Source organism: Coregonus lavaretus, assembly GCF_964263955.1.
Source record: "Coregonus lavaretus genome assembly, chromosome: 7".
Taxonomy (NCBI): Eukaryota; Metazoa; Chordata; class Actinopteri; order Salmoniformes; family Salmonidae; genus Coregonus; species Coregonus lavaretus.
In genome coordinates, this window is record NC_139994.1 from 22,674,449 (window position 1) to 22,695,678 (window position 21,230).

A 21,230-nucleotide genomic window follows, 5' to 3' on the forward strand; every position below is an offset into this window, starting at 1 on the left:
AACAACCACAACTGTAGCTCCTATAACCACTACAACGGTAGCACCTACAACAACAACTGTAGCTCCTACGGCAACAAATGTAGCTCCTACTACCACTACAATTGCAGCACCTACTACGATAACCACTGCAACTCCTACTACAACAACTGTAGCTCCTACGGACACTACAACAGTAGCACCTACAACGACAACTGAAGCTCCGCCAACAACAACTGCAGTTCCTACGACCACTACACCTGCAGTACCTACTACAACAAACACAACTACAGCTCCTACTACAACAACTGTAGGTCCTACGACCACCACACCTGCAGCATCGACTATGGCAACTACAACTGCTGCTCCTGTGACAACAACATCTACAGCTCCTACTACAACATCGGTAGCTCCTACACCAACTACAACAGCTTTAGCTCCTACAACAAATACTGTAGCTCCTACGACCTCTACAACTGCAGCACCTACTACGACAACTGCAGCACCTACTACGACAGCTGCAGCACCTACGACAACTGCAGCTCCTACGACAACTGCAGCTCCTACGACAACAAAAGAACCTACGACAGCTGCAGCTCCTACGACAACTGAAGCTCCTACGACAGCTGCAGCTCCTACAACAACTGAAGCTCCTACGACAACTGAAGCTCCTACGACAACTGCAACTGCAGTACTTACTACAACAACCACAACTGTAGCTCCTATAACCACTACAACGGTAGCACCTACAACAACAACTGTAGCTCCTACGGCAACAAATGTAGCTCCTACTACCACTACAATTGCAGCACCTACTACGATAACCACTGCAACTCCTACTACAACAACTGTAGCTCCTACGGACACTACAACAGTAGCACCTACAACGACAACTGAAGCTCCGCCAACAACAACTGCAGTTCCTACGACCACTACACCTGCAGTACCTACTACAACAAACACAACTACAGCTCCTACTACAACAACTGTAGGTCCTACGACCACCACACCTGCAGCATCGACTATGGCAACTACAACTGCTGCTCCTGTGACAACAACATCTACATCTCCTACTACAACATCGGTAGCTCCTACACCAACTACAACAGCTTTAGCTCCTACAACAAATACTGTAGCTCCTACGACCTCTACAACTGCAGCACCTACTACGACAACTGCAGCACCTACTACGACAGCTGCAGCACCTACGACAACTGCAGCTCCTACGACAACTGCAGCTCGTACGACAACAGAAGAACCTACGACAGCTGCAGCTCCTACGACAACTGAAGCTCCTACGACAGCTGCAGCTCCTACAACAACTGAAGCTCCTACGACAACTGAAGCTCCTACGACAACTGCAACTGCAGTACTTACTACAACAACCACAACTGTAGCTCCTATAACCACTACAACGGTAGCACCTACAACAACAACTGTAGCTCCTACGGCAACAAATGTAGCTCCTACTACCACTACAATTGCAGCACCTACTACGATAACCACTGCAACTCCTACTACAACAACTGTAGCTCCTACGGACACTACAACAGTAGCACCTACAACGACAACTGAAGCTCCGCCGACAACAACTGCAGTTCCTACGACCACTACACCTGCAGTACCTACTACAATAAACACAACTACAGCTCCTACTACAACAACTGTAGGTCCTACGACCACCACACCTGCAGCATCGACTATGGCAACTACAACTGCTGCTCCTATGACAACAACATCTACAGCTCCTACTACAACATCGGTAGCTTCTACACCAACTACAACAGCTTTAGCTCCTACAACAAATACTGTAGCTCCTACGACCTCTACAACTGCAGCACCTACTACGACAACTGCAGCACCTACTACGACAGCTGCAGCACCTACGACAACTGCAGCTCCTACGACAACTGCAGCTCCTACGACAACTGAAGAACCTACGACAGCTGCAGCTCCTACGACAACTGAAGCTCCTACGACAGCTGCAGCTCCTACAACAACTGAAGCTCCTACGACAACTGAAGCTCCTACGACAACTGCAACTGCAGTACTTACTACAACAACCACAACTGTAGCTCCTATAACCACTACAACGGTAGCACCTACAAAAACAACTGTAGCTCCTACGGCAACAAATGTAGCTCCTACTACCACTACAATTGCAGCACCTACTACGATAACCACTGCAACTCCTACTACAACAACTGTAGCTCCTACGACCACCACACCTGCAGCATCGACTATGGCAACTACAACTGCTGCTCCTATGACAACAACATCTACAGCTCCTACTACAACATCGGTAGCTCCTACACCAACTACAACAGCTTTAGCTCCTACAACAAATACTGTAGCTCCTACGACCTCTACAACTGCAGCACCTACTACGACAACTGCAGCACCTACTACGACAGCTGCAGCAACTACGGCAACTGCAGCTCCTACGACAACTGCAGCTCCTACGACAACTGAAGAACCTACGACAGCTGCAGCTCCTACGACAACTGAAGCTCCTACGACAGCTGCAGCTCCTACAACAACTGAAGCTCCTACGACAACTGAAGCTCCTACGACAACTGCAACTGCAGTACTGACTACAACAACCACAACTGTAGCTCCTATAACCACTACAACGGTAGCACCTACAACAACAACTGTAGCTCCTACGGCAACAAATGTAGCTCCTACTACCACTACAATTGCAGCACCTACTACGATAACCACTGCAACTCCTACTACAACAACTGTAGCTCCTACGGACACTACAACAGTAGCACCTACAACGACAACTGAAGCTCCGCCAACAACAACTGCAGTTCCTACGACCACTACACCTGCAGTACCTACTACAACAAACACAACTACAGCTCCTACTACAACAACTGTAGGTCCTACGACCACCACACCTGCAGCATCGACTATGGCAACTACATCTGCTGCTCCTGTGACAACAACATCTACAGCTCCTACTACAACATCGGTAGCTCCTACACCAACTACAACAGCTTTAGCTCCTACAACAAATACTGTAGCTCCTACGACCTCTACAACTGCAGCACCTACTACGACAACTGCAGCACCTACTACGACAGCTGCAGCACCTACGACAACTGCAGCTCCTACGACAACTGCAGCTCCTACGACAACAGAAGAACCTACGACAGCTGCAGCTCCTACGACAACTGAAGCTCCTACGACAGTTGCAGCTCCTACAACAACTGAAGCTCCTACGACAACTGAAGCTCCTACGACAACTGCAACTGCAGTATTGTCTACAACAACCACAACTGTAGCTCCTATAACCACTACAACGGTAGCACCTACAACAACAACTGTAGCTCCTACGGCAACAAATGTAGCTCCTACTACCACTACAATTGCAGCACCTACTACGATAACCACTGCAACTCCTACTACAACAACTGTAGCTCCTACGGACACTACAACAGTAGCACCTACAACTACAACTGAAGCTCCGCCGACAACAACTGCAGTTCCTACGACCACTACACCTGCAGTACCTACTACAATAAACACAACTACAGCTCCTACTACAACAACTGTAGGTCCTACCACCACCACACCTGCAGCACTGACTATGGCAACTACATCTGCTGCTCCTATGACAACCACATCTACAGCTCCTACTACAACATCGGTAGCTTCTACACCGACTACAACAGCTTTTGCTCCTACAACAAATACTGTAGCTCCTATGACCTCTACAACTGCAGCACCTACTACGACAACTGCAGCACCTACTACGACAGCTGCAGCACCTACGACAACTGCAGCTCCTACGACAACTGAAGCTCCTACGACAACTGAAGCTCCTACGACAGCTGCAGCTCCTACGACAACTGAAGCTCCTACGACAGCTGCATCTCCTACGACAGCTGCAGCACCTACGACAACTGCAGCTCCTACGACAACTGAAGCTCCTACGACAACTGAAGCTCCTACGACAGCTGCAGCTCCTACGACAACTGAAGCTCCTACGACAGCTGCATCTCCTACGACAACTGCAGCTCCTACGACAACTGCAGCTCCTACGACAACTGCAGCTCCTACGACAACTGAAGCTCCTACGACAGCTGCAGCTCCTACGACAACTGAAGCTCCTACAACAACTGAAGCTCCTAAGACAACTGCAGCTCCTACGACAACAACTGTAGCTCCTACTACCACTACATCTGCAATACCTACTTTAACAACCACAACTACAGATCCCACTACAAAAACTGAAGCTCCTACGACAACAACAATAGCAGCCCCTACGACAACAACTGCAGCTCTTACTACAACAATTGTAGGTCCTTCGACTACTACAAAAGAAGAAACTACACTGACAACTGTATCTTCTTCGACAACTGCAGCTCCTACAACTGCAGCTCCTACGACAACAACTGTAGCTCCTATGACAACCACACCAGCAGTACCAACTACAATTACCACAAATACAGCTCTTACTACAACACCTACAGTTCTTACGGCCATTACAACTGCAGAACCTACTACGACAACCACTGTAGCTCCTACGGCAACAAATGTAGCTCCTACTACCACTACAATTGCAACACCTACTACGATAACCACTGCAACTCCTACTACAACAACTGTAGCTCCTACGGACACTACAACAGTAGCACCTACAACGACAACTGAAGCTCCGCCAACAACAACTGCAGTTCCTACGACCACTACACCTGCAGTACCTACTACAACAAACACAACTACAGCTCCTACTACAACAACTGTAGGTCCTACGACCACTACACCTGCAGTACCTACTACAACAAACACAATTACAGCTCCTACTACAACAACTGTAGGTCCTACGACCACCACACCTGCAGCATCGACTATGGCAACTACAACTGCTGCTCCTATGACAACAACATCTACAGCTCCTACTACAACATTGGTAGCTCCTACACCAACTACAACAGCTTTAGCTCCTACAACGAATACTGTAGCTCCTACGACCTCTACAACTGCAGCACCTACTACGACAACTGCAGCACCTACTACGACAGCTGCAGCACCTACGACAACTGCAGCTCCTACGACAACTGCAGCTCCTACGACAACTGAAGAACCTACGACAGCTGCAGCTCCTACGACAACTGAAGCTCCTACAACAGCTGCAGCTCCTACAACAACTGAAGCTCCTACGACAACTGAAGCTCCTACGACAACTGCAACTGCAGTACTGTCTACAACAACCACAACTGTAGCTCCTATAACCACTACAACGGTAGCACCTACAACAACAACTGTAGCTCCTACGGCAACAAATGTAGCTCCTACTACCACTACAATTGCAGCACCTACTACGATAACCACTGCAACTCCTACTTCAACAACTGTAGCTCCTACGGACACTACAACAGTAGCACCTACAACGACAACTGAAGCTCCGCCGACAACAACTGCAGTTCCTACGACCACTACACCTGCAGTACCTACTACAATAAACACAACTACAGCTCCTACTACAACAACTGTAGGTCCTACCACCACCACACCTGCAGCACCGACTATGGCAACTACATCTGCTGCTCCTATGACAACAACATCTACAGCTCCTACTACAACATCGGTAGCTTCTACACCGACTACAACAGCTTTTGCTCCTACAACAAATACTGTAGCTCCTATGACCTCTACAACTGCAGCACCTACTACGACAACTGCAGCACCTACTACGACAGCTGCAGCACCTACGACAACTGCAGCTCCTACGACAACTGAAGCTCCTACGACAACTGAAGCTCCTACTACAGCTGCAGCTCCTACGACAACTGAAGCTCCTACGACAGCTGCAGCTCTTATGACAACTGCAGCTCCTACGACAACTGCAGCTCCTACGACAACTGCAGCTCCTACGACAACTGAAGCTCCTACGACAGCTGCAGCTCCTACAACAACTGAAGCTCCTACGACAACTGAAGCTCCTACGACAACTGCAACTGCAGTACTGACTACAACAACCACAACTGTAGCTCCTATAACCACTACAACGGTAGCACCTACAACAACAACTGTAGCTCCTACGGCAACAAATGTAGCTCCTACTACCACTACAATTGCAGCACCTACTACGATAACCACTGCAACTCCTACTACAACAACTGTAGCTCCTACGGACACTACAACAGTAGCACCTACAACGACAACTGAAGCTCCGCCAACAACAACTGCAGTTCCTACGACCACTACACCTGCAGTACCTACTACAACAAACACAACTACAGCTCCTACTACAACAACTGTAGGTCCTACGACCACCACACCTGCAGCATCGACTATGGCAACTACAACTGCTGCTCCTGTGACAACAACATCTACAGCTCCTACTACAACATCGGTAGCTCCTACACCAACTACAACAGCTTTAGCTCCTACAACAAATACTGTAGCTCCTACGACCTCTACAACTGCAGCACCTACTACGACAACTGCAGCACCTACTACGACAGCTGCAGCACCTACGACAACTGCAGCTCCTACGACAACTGCAGCTCCTACGACAACAGAAGAACCTACGACAGCTGCAGCTCCTACGACAACTGAAGCTCCTACGACAGTTGCAGCTCCTACAACAACTGAAGCTCCTACGACAACTGAAGCTCCTACGACAACTGCAACTGCAGTATTGTCTACAACAACCACAACTGTAGCTCCTATAACCACTACAACGGTAGCACCTACAACAACAACTGTAGCTCCTACGGCAACAAATGTAGCTCCTACTACCACTACAATTGCAGCACCTACTACGATAACCATTGCAACTCCTACTACAACAACTGTAGCTCCTACGGACACTACAACAGTAGCACCTACAACGACAACTGAAGCTCCGCCGACAACAACTGCAGTTCCTACGACCACTACACCTGCAGTACCTACTACAATAAACACAACTACAGCTCCTACTACAACAACTGTAGGTCCTACCACCACCACACCTGCAGCACTGACTATGGCAACTACATCTGCTGCTCCTATGACAACCACATCTACAGCTCCTAATACAACATCGGTAGCTTCTACACCGACTACAACAGCTTTTGCTCCTACAACAAATACTGTAGCTCCTATGACCTCTACAACTGCAGCACCTACTACGACAACTGCAGCACCTACTACGACAGCTGCAGCACCTACGACAACTGCAGCTCCTACGACAACTGAAGCTCCTACGACAACTGAAGCTCCTACGACAGCTGCAGCTCCTACGACAACTGAAGCTCCTACGACAGCTGCATCTCCTACGACAGCTGCAGCACCTACGACAACTGCAGCTCCTACGACAACTGAAGCTCCTACGACAACTGAAGCTCCTACGACAGCTGCAGCTCCTACGACAACTGAAGCTCCTACGACAGCTGCATCTCCTACGACAACTGCAGCTCCTACGACAACTGCAGCTCCTACGACAACTGCAGCTCCTACGACAACTGAAGCTCCTACGACAGCTGCAGCTCCTACGACAACTGAAGCTCCTACAACAACTGAAGCTCCTAAGACAACTGCAGCTCCTACGACAACAACTGTAGCTCCTACTACCACTACATCTGCAATACCTACTTTAACAACCACAACTACAGATCCCACTACAAAAACTGAAGCTCCTACGACAACAACAATAGCAGCCCCTACGACAACAACTGCAGCTCTTACTACAACAATTGTAGGTCCTTCGACTACTACAAAAGAAGAAACTACACTGACAACTGTATCTTCTTCGACAACTGCAGCTCCTACAACTGCAGCTCCTACGACAACAACTGTAGCTCCTATGACAACCACACCAGCAGTACCAACTACAATTACCACAAATACAGCTCTTACTACAACACCTACAGTTCTTACGGCCATTACAACTGCAGAACCTACTACGACAACCACTGTAGCTCCTACGGCAACAAATGTAGCTCCTACTACCACTACAATTGCAGCACCTACTACGATAACCACTGCAACTCCTACTACAACAACTGAAGCTCCTACGGACACTACAACAGTAGCACCTACAACGACAACTGAAGCTCCGCCAACAACAACTGCAGTTCCTACGACCACTACACCTGCAGTACCTACTACAACAAACACAACTACAGCTCCTACTACAACAACTGTAGGTCCTACGACCACCACACCTGCAGCATCGACTAAGGCAACTACAACTGCTGCTCCTATGACAACAACATCTACAGCTCCTACTACAACATCGGTAGCTCCTACACCAACTACAACAGCTTTAGCTCCTACAACAAATACTGTAGCTCCTACGACCTCTACAACTGCAGCACCTACTACGACAACTGCAGCACCTACTACGACAGCTGCAGCACCTACGACAACTGCAGCTCCTACGACAACTGCAGCTCCTACGACAACTGAAGCTCCTACGACAGCTGCAGCTCCTACAACAACTGAAGCTCCTACGACAACTGAAGCTCCTAGAACAACAGCAACTGCAGTACTGTCTACAACAACCACTACTGTAGCTCCTATAACCACTACAACGGTAGCACCTACAACAACAACTGTAGCTCCTACGGCAACAAATGTAGCTCCTACTACCACTACAATTGCAGCACCTACTACGATAACCACTGCAACTCCTACTACAACAACTGTAGCTCCTACGGACACTACAACAGTAGCACCTACAACGACAACTGAAGCTCCGCCAACAACAACTGCAGTTCCTACGACCACTACACCTGCAGTACCTACTACAACAAACACAACTACAGCTCCTACTACAACAACTGTAGGTCCTACGACCACCACACCTGCAGCATCGACTATGACAACTACAACTGCTGCTCCTATGACAACAACATCTACAGCTCCTACTACAACATCGGTAGCTCCTACACCAACTACAACAGCTTTAGCTCCTACAACAAATACTGTAGCTCCTACGACCTCTACAACTGCAGCACCTACTACGACAACTGCAGCACCTACTACGACAGCTGCAGCACCTACGACAACTGCAGCTCCTACGACAACTGCAGCTCCTACGACAACAGAAGAACCTACGACAGCTGCAGCTCCTACGACAACTGAAGCTCCTACGACAGCTGCAGCTCCTACAACAACTGAAGCTCCTACGACAACTGAAGCTCCTACGACAACTGCAACTGCAGTACTTACTACAACAACCACAACTGTAGCTCCTATAACCACTACAACGGTAGCACCTACAACAACAACTGTAGCTCCTACGGCAACAAATGTAGCTCCTACTACCACTACAATTGCAGCACCTACTACGATAACCACTGCATCTCCTACTACAACAACTGTAGCTCCTACGGACACTACAACAGTAGCACCTACAACGACAACTGAAGCTCCGCCGACAACAACTGCAGTTCCTACGACCACTACACCTGCAGTACCTACTACAATAAACACAACTACAGCTCCTACTACAACAACTGTAGGTCCTACCACCACCACACCTGCAGCACCGACTATGGCAACTACATCTGCTGCTCCTATGACAACCACATCTACAGCTCCTACTACAACATCGGTAGCTTCTACACCGACTACAACAGCTTTTGCTCCTACAACAAATACTGTAGCTCCTATGACCTCTACAACTGCAGCACCTACTACGACAACTGCAGCACCTACTACGAAAGCTGCAGCACCTATGACAACTGCAGCTCCTACGACAACTGAAGCTCCTACGACAGCTGCAGCTCCTACGACAACTGCAGCTCCTACGACAACTGCAGCTCCTACGACAACTGAAGCTCCTACGACAGCTGCAGCTCCTACGACAACTGATGCTCCTACAACAACTGAAGCTCCTAAGACAACTGCAGCTCCTACGACAACAACTGTAGCTCCTACTACCACTACATCTGCAATACCTACTTTAACAACCACAACTACAGCTCCCACTACAAAAACTGAAGCTCCTACAACAACAACAATAGCAGCCCCTACGACAACAACTGCAGCTCTTACTACAACAATTGTAGGTCCTTCGACTACTACAAAAGAAGAACCTACACTGACAACTGTATTTTCTTCGACAACTGCAGCTCCGACAACTGCAGCTAATACGACAACAACTGTAGCTCCTACGACAACTGCAGCTCCTACGACAACTGCAGCTCCTACGACAACTGCAGCTCCTACGACAACTGAAGCACCTACGACAGCTGCAGCTCCTACGACAACTGAAGCTCCTACGACAGCAGCTGCACCTACGACAACTGAAGCTCCTACGACAACTGAAGCTCCTACGACAGCTGCAGCTCCTACAACAACTGAAGCTCCTACGACAACTGAAGCTCCTAAGACAACTGCAGCTCCTACAACAACTGAAGCTCCTACGACAACTGAAGCTCCTACGACAACTGCAACTGCAGTACTTACTACAACAACCACAACTGTAGCTCCTATAACCACTACAACGGTAGCACCTACAACAACAACTGTAGCTCCTACGGCAACAAATGTAGCTCCTACTACCACTACAATTGCAGCACCTACTACGATAACCACTGCAACTCCTACCACTACACCTGCAGTACCTACTACAATAAACACAACTACAGCTCCTACAACAAATACTGTAGCTTCTATGACCTCTACAACTGCAGTACCTACTACGACAACTGCAGCACCTACTACGACAGCTGCAGCACCTACGACAACTGCAGCTCCTACGACAACTGAAGCTCCTACGACAACTGAAGCTCCTACGACAACTGAAGCTCCTACAACAACTGAAGCTCCTAAGACAACTGCAGCTCCTACGATAACATCTGTAGCTCCTACTACCACTACACCTGCAGTACCTACTACAACAAACACAACTACAGCTCCTACTACAACAACTGTAGGTCCTACGACCACCACACCTGCAGCATCGACTATGGCAACTACAACTGCTGCTCCTGTGACAACAACATCTACAGCTCCTACTACAACATCGGTAGCTCCTACACCAACTACAACAGCTTTAGCTCCTACAACAAATACTGAAGCTCCTACGACCTCTACAACTGCAGCACCTACTACGACAACTGCAGCACCTACTACGACAGCTGCAGCACCTACGACAACTGCAGCTCCTACGACAACTGCAGCTCCTACGACAACTGCAGCTCCTACGACAACTGAAGCCCCTACGACAGCTGCAGCTCCTACGACAACTGAAGCTCCTACGACAGCAGCAGCACCTACGACAACTGAAGCTCCTACGACAACTGAAGCTCCTACGACAACTGAAGCTCCTACGACAGCTGCAGCTCCTACAACAACTGAAGCTCCTATGACAACTGAAGCTCCTAAGACAACTGCAGCTCCTACCACAACAACTGTAGCTCCTACTACCACTACATCTGCAATACCTACTTTAACAACCACAACTACAGCTCCCACTACAAAAACTGAAGGTCCTACGACAACAACAATAGCAGCCCCTACGACAACAACTGCAGCTCTTACTACAACAGTTGTAGGTCCTTCGACTACTACAAAAGAAGAACCTACACTGACAACTGTATCTTCTTCGACAACTGCAGCTCCTACAACTGCAGCTCCTACGACAAAAACTGTAGCTCCTATGACAACCACATCAGCAGTACCAACTACATTTACCACAAATACAGCTCTTACTACAACACCTACAGTTCTTACGGCCATTACAACTGCAGAACCTACTACGACAACCACTGTAGCTGCTACGGCAACAAATGTAGCTCCTACTACCACTATAATTGCAGCACCTACTACGATAACCACTGCAACTCCTACAACAACAACTGTAGCTCCTACGGACACTACAACAGTAGCACCTACAACGACAACTGAAGCTCCGCTGACAACAACTGCAGTTCCTACGACCACTACACCTGCAGTACCTACTACAACAAACACAACTACAGCTCCTACTACAACAACTTCAGGTCCTACGACCAGCACACCTGCAGCACCGACTATGGCAACTACAACTGCTGGTCCTATGACAACCACATCTACAGCTCCTACTACAACATCGGTAGCTCCTACACCGACTACAACTGCTTTAGCTCCTACAACAAATACTGTAGCTCCTACGACCTCTACAACTGCAGCACCTACTACGACAGCTGCAGCACCTACGACAACTGCAGCTCCTACGACAACTGAAGCTCCTACGACAACTGAAGCTCCTACTACAGCTGCAGCTCCTACGACAACTGCAAATAAAGTACTTACTACAACAACCACAACTGTTGCTCCTATAACCACTACAACAGTAGCACCTACAACAACAACTGTAGCTCCTACGTCAACAAATGTAGCTCCTACTACCACTACATTTGCATCAACTACTACGATAGCCACTGCAACTCCTACTACAACAACTATAGCTCCTACGGACACTACAACAGTAGCACCTACAACGACAACTGAAGCTCCGCCAACAACTGCAGTTCCTACGACCACTACACCTGCAGTATTTACTACAACAAACACAACTACATCTCCTACTACAACAACTGTAGGTCCTACTACCACCACACCTGCAGCACCGACTATGGCAACTACAACTGCTGCTCCCATGACAACCACATCTACAGCTCCTACTACAATATCGGTAGCTTCTACACCGACTACAACAGCTTTAGCTCCTACAACAAATACTGTAGCTCCTACGACCTCTACAACTGCAGCACCTACTACGATAACCAATGCAACTCCTACTACAACAACTGTAGCTCCTACGGACACTACAACAGTTGCACCTACAACGACAACTGAAGCTCCGCCGACAACAACTGCAGTTCCTACGACCACTACACCTGCAGTACCTACTACAACAAACACAACTACAGCTCCTACTACAACATCGGTAGCTTCTACACCGACTACAACAGCTTTAGCTCCTACAACAAATACTGTAGCTCCTACGACCTCTACAACTGCAGCACCTACTACGACAACTGCAGCACCTACTACGACAGCTGCAGCACCTACGACAACTGCAGCTCCTACGACAACTGCAGCTTCTACGACAACTGAAGCTCCTACGACAGCTGCAGCTCCTACGACAACTGAAGCTCCTACGACAGCCGCAGCTCGTACGACAACTGAAGCTCCTACGACAACTGCAGCTCCTACGACAACTGCAGCTCCTACGACAACTGAAGCTCCTACGACAGCTGCAGCTCCTACGACAACTGAAGCTCCTACGACAACTGAAGCTCCTAAGACAACTGCAGCTCCTACGACAACAACTGTAGCTCCTACTACCACTACATCTGCAATACCTACTTTAACAACCACAACTACAGCTCCCACTACAAAAACTGAAGCTCCTACAACAACAACAATAGCAGCCCCTACGACAACAACTGCAGCTCTTACTACAACAATTGTAGGTCCTTCGACTACTACAAAAGAAGAACCTACACTGACAACTGTATTTTCTTCGACAACTGCAGCTCCGACAACTGCAGCTATTACGACAACAACTGTAGCTCCTACGACAACTGCAGCTCCTACGACAACTGCAGCTCCTACGACAACTGCAGCTCCTACGACAACTGAAGCACCTACGACAGCTGCAGCTCCTACGACAACTGAAGCTCCTACGACAGCAGCTGCACCTACGACAACTGAAGCTCCTACGACAACTGAAGCTCCTACGACAGCTGCAGCTCCTACAACAACTGAAGCTCCTACGACAACTGAAGCTCCTAAGACAACTGCAGCTCCTACCACAACAACTGTAGCTCCTACTACCACTACATCTGCAATACCTACTTTAACAACAACAACTACAGCTCCCACTACAAAAACTGAAGCTCCTACGACAACAACAATAGCAGCCCCTACGACAACAACTGCAGCTCTTACTACATCAATTGTAGGTCCTTCGACTACTACAAAAGAAGAACCTACACTGACAACTGTATCTTCTTCGACAACTGCAGCTCCTACAACTGCAGCTCCTACGACAACAACTGTAAATCCTATGACAACCACACCAGCAGTACCAACTACAATTACCACAAATACAGCTCTTACTACAACACCTACAGTTCTTACGGCCATTACAACTGCAGAACCTACTACGACAACCACTGTAGCTGCTACGGCAACAAATGTAGCTCCTACTACCACTACAATTGCAGCACCTACTACGATAACCACTGCAACTCCTACTACAACAACTGTAGCTCCTACGGACACTACAACATTAGCACCTACAACGACAACTGAAGCTCCGCCGACAACAACTGCAGTTCCTACGACCACTACACCTGCAGTACCTACTACAACAAACACAACTACAGCTCCTACTACAACAACTTCAGGTCCTACGACCAGCACACCTGCAGCACCGACTATGGCAACTACAACTGCTGGTCCTATGACAACCACATCTACAGCTCCTACTACAACATCGGTAGCTTCTACACCGACTACAACAGCTTTAGCTCCTACAACAAATACTGTAGCTCCTACGACCTCTACAACTGCAGCACCTACTACGACAGCTGCAGCACCTACGACAACTGCAGCTCCTATGACAACTGAAGCTCCTACGACAACTGAAGCTCCTACTACAGCTGCAGCTCCTACGACAACTGCAAATAAAGTACTTACTACAACAACCACAACTGTTGCTCCTATAACCACTACAACAGTAGCACCTACAACAACAACTGTAGCTCCTACGTCAACAAATGTAGCTCCTACTACCACTACATTTGCATCAACTACTACGATAGCCACTGCAACTCCTACTACAACAACTATAGCTCCTACGGACACTACAACAGTAGCACCTACAACGACAACTGAAGCTCCGCCGACAACAACTGCAGTTCCTACGACCACTACACCTGCAGTACCTACTACAACAAACACAACTACAGCTCCTACTACAACATCGGTAGCTTCTACACCGACTACAACAGCTTTAGCTCGTACAACAAATACTGTAGCTCCTACGACCTCTACAACTGCAGCACCTACTACGATAACCAATGCAACTCCTACTACAACAACTGTAGCTCCTACGGACACTACAACAGTAGCACCTACAACGACAACTGAAGCTCCGCCGACAACAACTGCAGTTCCTACGACCACCTCACCTGCAGTACCTACTACAACAAACACAACTACAGCTCCTACTACAACAACTGTAGGTCCTACGACCACCACACCTGCAGCACCCACTATGGCAACTACAACTGCTGCTCCTATGACAACCACATCTACAGCTCACACTACAACATCGGTAGCTTCTACACCGACTACAACAGCTTTAGCTCCTACAACAAATACTGTAGCTCCTACGACCTCTACAACTGCAGCACCTAGTACGACAGCTGCAGCACCTATGACAACTGCAGCTCCTACGACAACTGAAGTTCCTACGACAACTGAAGCTCCTACGACAGCTGCAGCTCCTACGACAACTGCAAAAAGCGTACTTACTACAACAACCACAGCTGTAGCTCCTATAACCACTACAAGAGTAGCACCTACAACAACTACTGTAGCTCCTACGTCAACAAATGTAGCTCCTACTACCACTACATTTGCAGCACCTACTACGATAGCCACTGCAACTCCTAATACAACAACTGTAGGTCCTACGACCACCACACCTGCAGCACCGACTATGGCAACTACAACTGCTGCTCCTATGACAACCACATCTACAGCTCCTACTACAACATCGGTAGCTTCTACACCGACTACAACAGCTTTAGCTCCTACAACAAATACTGTAGCTCCTAAGACCTCTAAAACTGCATCACCTACTATGACAACTGCAGCACCTACTACGACAGCTGCAGCCCCTACGACAACTGCAGTTCCAACGACAACTGCAGCTCCTACGACAACTGAAGCTCCTACGACAGCTGCAGCTCCTACGACAACTGCAGCTCCTACGACAACTGAAGCACCTACGACAGCTGCAGCTCCTACGACAACTGAAGCTCCTACGTCAACTCCAGCTCCTACGACAACTGAAGCTCCTACGACAACTGCAGCTACTACGACAACTGAAGCTCCTACGACAACTGCAGCTCCTACGACAACAACTGTAGCTCCTACTTCCACTACATCTGCAATATCTACTTTAACAACCACAACTACAGCTCCCACTACAAAAACTGAAGCTCCTACGACAACAACAATAGCAGCCCCTACGACAAGAACTGCAGCTCTTACTACAACAATTGTAGGTCCTTCGACTACTACAAAAGAAGAACCTACACTGACAACTGTAGCTTCTACACCCACTACAACAGCTTTAGCTCCTACAACAAATACTCTAGCTCCTACGACCTCTACAACTGCAGCACCTACTACGACAGCTGCAGCACCTACGACAACTGCAGCTCCTACGACAACTGAAGCTCCTACGACAACTGCAGCTCCTACCACAACAACTGTAGCTCCTACTACCACTACATCTGCAATACCTACTTTACCAACCACAACTACAGCTCCCACTACAACAACAATAGCAGCCCCTACGACAACAACTGCAGCTCTTACTACAACAATTGTACGTCCTTCGACTACTACAAAAGAAGAACCTACACTGACAACTGTATCTTCTTCGACAACTGCAGCTCCTACAACTGCAGCTCCTACGACAACAACTGTAGCTCCTATGACAACCACACCAGCAGTACCAACTACAATTACCACAAATACAGCTCTTACTACAACACCTACAGTTCTTACGGCCATTACAACTGCAGAACCTACTACGACAACCACTGTAGCTCCTACGGCAACAAATGTAGCTCCTACTACCACTACAATTGCAGCACCTACTACGATAACGACTGCATCTTCTACTACAACAACTGTAGCTCCTACGGACACTACAACAGTAGCACCTACAACGACAACTGAAGCTCCGCTGACAACAACTGCAGTTCCTACGACCACTACACCTGCAGTACGTACTACAACAAACACAACTGCAACTCCTACTACAACAACTGTAGGTCCTACGACCACCACACCTGCAGCACCGACTATGGCATCTACAACTGCTGCTCCTATGACAACAACATCTACAGCTCCTACTACAACATCGGTAGCTTCTACACCGACTACAACAGCTTTAGCTCCTACAACAAATACTGTAGCTCCTACGACCTGTACAACTGCAGCACCTACTACGACAACTACAACACCTACTACGACAGCTGCAGCACCTACGACAACTGCAGCTCCTACGACAACTGCAGCTCCTACGACAACTGAAGCTCCTACGTCAACTCCAGCTCCTACGACAACTGAAGCTTCTACGACAACTGCAGCTACTACGACAACTGAAGCTCCTACGACAACTGCAGCTCCTACGACAACAACTGTAGCTCCTACTACCACTACATCTGCAATATCTACTTTAACAACCACAACTACAGCTCCCACTACAAAAACTGAAGCTCCTACGACAACAACAATAGCAGCCCCTACGACAAGAACTGCAGCTCTTACTACAACAATTGTAGGTCCTTCGACTACTACAAAAGAAGAACCTACACTGACAACTCTATCTTCTTCGACAACTGCAGCTCCTACAACTGCAGCTCCTACGACAACAACTGTAGCTCCTATGACAACCACACCAGCAGTACCAACTACATTTACCACAAATACAGCTCTTACTACAACACCTACAGTTCTTACGGCCATTACAACTGCAGAACCTATTACGACAACCACTCTATCTCCTACTGCAACAAATGTAGCTCCTACTACCACTACAATTGCAGCACCTACTACGATAACCACTGCAACTCCTACTACAACAACTGAAGCTCCGCCGACAACAACTGCAGTTCCTACGACCACTACACCTGCAGTACCTACTACAACAAACACAACTACAGCTCCTACTATAACAACTGTAGGTCCTACGACCACCACACCTGCAGCACCGACTATGGCAACTACAACTGCTGCTCCTATGACAACAACATCTACAGCTCCTACTACAACATCGGTAGCTTCTACACCAACTACAACAGCTTTAGCTCCTACAACAAATACTGTAGCTCCTACGACCTCTACAACTGCAGCACCTACTACGACAGCTGCAGCACCTACGACAACTGAAGCTCCTACGACAACTGAAGCTCCTACGACAACTGAAGCTCCTACGACAGCTGAAGCTCCTACGACAACTGAAGCTCCTATGACAACTGTACCTCCTACGACAACAAATGTAGGTCCTACGACCACTACAACTGCAGTACTTACTACGACAAAAACAACTACAGCTCTTACTATAATAAATGTAGCTCCTACGACAACCACAACAACAGCACCTACAACAACCACTGCTAATCTTACTACAACAACTACAACTCCTACGACAACCCCAATTGCAGCTCCTACTACAACTGTAGCTCCTACGACCACCACAACTGCAGCACCTACAACGACAACTGTAGCTTTTACACCAACTGAAGCTCCTACGACAACAACTGCAGCTCCCATGATAACCCCAACTGCAGGTCCTACTACAACAACTGGAGCTACTATGACCACTAAAACTACAACAACTCCAGGTCATACAACAACTGCAGCCTCTACATCAAAAACTGTAACTCCTACTACAACAACTGTAGTTCCTACGACAACTGCTACAGCTCTAACTACAATAGCTCCTACGATAACGACAACTGCAGCTCCTACTACAGCAACTGTAGCTCCTACGACCACTACAACTACAGCACCTACTACAACAACTGCATCTCTTACTACAACAACTTTAGGTCCTTCGACCACTACAACTGCAGCTCCTACGACAACCACAACTGCAGCTCCTATGACAACAACTGTAGTTCCTACGACCACTAAAACAGCAGCAACTACAACGACAGCTGTATCTCCTACGACAACTGCAGCACTTACGACAACTGTAGCTCCTATGACCACTACATCTGCAGTACCTACTACAAAAACCACAACTACAACTCCTACTACAACAACTGTAGCTCCTAAGACAGCAACAACAACAACCACAACTGTAGCTCCTACGACCACTACAACTGCAGCACCTACTACGACAACTGTAGCTCCTATGACAGCAACTGTATATCTTACGACCACTACAACTGCAGTACCTACTACGACAACCACAACTACAGCTCCTACTACAACAACTCTAGCACCTACGACAACCATTGCAGCTCCTACCACATCAACCGTAGCTCCTACAACCACTATAACTGCAGCACTTTCAACAACTGCAGCTCCTATTACACCATCTGTAGCTCCTACAACCATTACAACAGCAGCACCTACAACGACAACTGTAGCTGCTACAACAACAACTGTAAATGCTACATCAACAACTGTAGCTCTTCCAACCACTACAACTGCAGTACCTACTACAATAACCACAACTAGAGTTCTTACTACAACAAATGTAGCTCCTACGACCACTACAACTGCAGCACCTTCTACGACAACTTCAACTGCAGCACCTACAATGACAACTGCAGCTCCTTCACCAACTGAAGCTTCTACGACAACTGCAGGTCCTATAACAACAACTGAAGCTCCTACGACAACCACAACTGCAGCTCCTACGACAACCACACCTGCAGCACCCACTACAACAAATGTGGTTCACACAACCACTACATCTGCAGTACCTACTACAACAACCACAACTACAGCTCCTACTACAACAACTGTAGGTCCTACGACCACTACAACTGCCGCACCTACTTCGATAACTACAACTGCATCTCCTACGGCAAACACACCTGCAGCTCCTACTACAGCATCTGTAGCTTCTATGCCCACTACAACTGTCACACCTACTACGATAACTACAACTGCATCTCCTATGACAAACACACCCGCAGCTCCTACTACAGCATCTGTAGCTTCTATTCCTACTACAATAGCAGCACCTACAATGACAACTGTATCTCATACAACAACAACTGTAGTTCCTATGACCAATACAACTGCAGCACCAACTAAGACAACTGCAGCTCTTATGACAACCACAATAGCAGCCCCTACGACAACCACAAATGCAGCTCCTAGGACCACTATAAATGCAGCACCTGCTACGACAACCACAAATGCAGCGTCTATGACAACCACTAGTGCAGCTCCTACTACAACAACAACTGTAGCTTCTACATCCACTACAAGTGTGGTACCTACTACAACAACCACAACTGTAGCTGCTACAACAACAACTGTAGCTCCATCAACCAGTACAACTGCAGTACCTACCACAACAACCACAACTACTGCTATTACTACAACAAATGCAGCTCCTACGACAACCACTGCAGCTCTTACTACAAAAACTGTAGGTCCTGCGACCACTATAAATGCTGCACCTACTACGACAACCACAAGTGCAGCTCCTACTACAACAACTGTAGCTCCTACAACCACTATAACAGCATCATCTGCTACGACAACCACAAGTTCAGCTCCTACTACAACAAATGTAGCTCCTATGACAAATGTGGCTTCTACGACCACTACAAATGCAGAACCTACTCCAACAACCATAACTGCAGCTCCTACCACAACAATAGCAGCTGCAATGAAAACCACAACTGCAGCTCTTAATACAACAATGGCAGCTGCTATGACAACCACAACTGCAGCTTCTTGGACATCTACAGCTGCATCTCCTATGACAACTGCAGCTCTTACGACATACACAACTGCAGCACCTACTACAGCACCTGTACCTCCTACAACCACTACATCTGCAGCCCCTACTACAACACCTGTAGCTCGTACGACCACTATATCTGAAGTACCTATTACAACAACCACAACTGCAGTTCCTAATACAACAACTGTAGCACCTATGACAACCACACCTGCAGCTCCTACGACAAGAACTGTAGCTCCTACGACCACTACAACCGCAGCACTTACTATGACAACTGCTGCTCCTATGACAACTGCAGTTCTAACGACAACAACTTTAGCTTCTATTACAACAACTTTGTATCATACGACTACAAATGGAGGTCCTACGACCACTAAAACTGCAGCTCCTACGACAACCACAACTGCAGCTCCTACGACTACTGCAACTCCTACTAAAACATCTGTAGCTCCTACGACCACTACAACAGTGACTCCTACAATGACAACTGGAGTTCCTACAACAACAACTGTAGGTCCTACAACAACTGTAGCTGCTAAAACAACAAATGTAGCTCCTACGACAACTA

At 47.7% G+C, this 21,230-nt stretch overlaps 1 protein-coding gene across 1 annotated transcript; it reads left to right on the forward strand.

Moving 5' to 3' along the window:
- Positions 1 to 6,286: 6,286 nt before the first annotated feature.
- LOC311131810 (uncharacterized protein) lies at positions 6,287 to 20,001 on the forward strand (the record flags this gene model as incomplete). Its single annotated transcript, XM_084164941.1, has 5 exons — positions 6,287 to 13,879; positions 13,947 to 13,978; positions 14,259 to 14,381; positions 16,926 to 17,153; positions 19,710 to 20,001. 5 exons carry the CDS (start codon positions 6,287 to 6,289, stop codon positions 19,999 to 20,001), a joined length of 8,268 nt encoding a protein of 2,755 aa, XP_084021067.1.
- Positions 20,002 to 21,230: the final 1,229 nt, after the last annotated feature.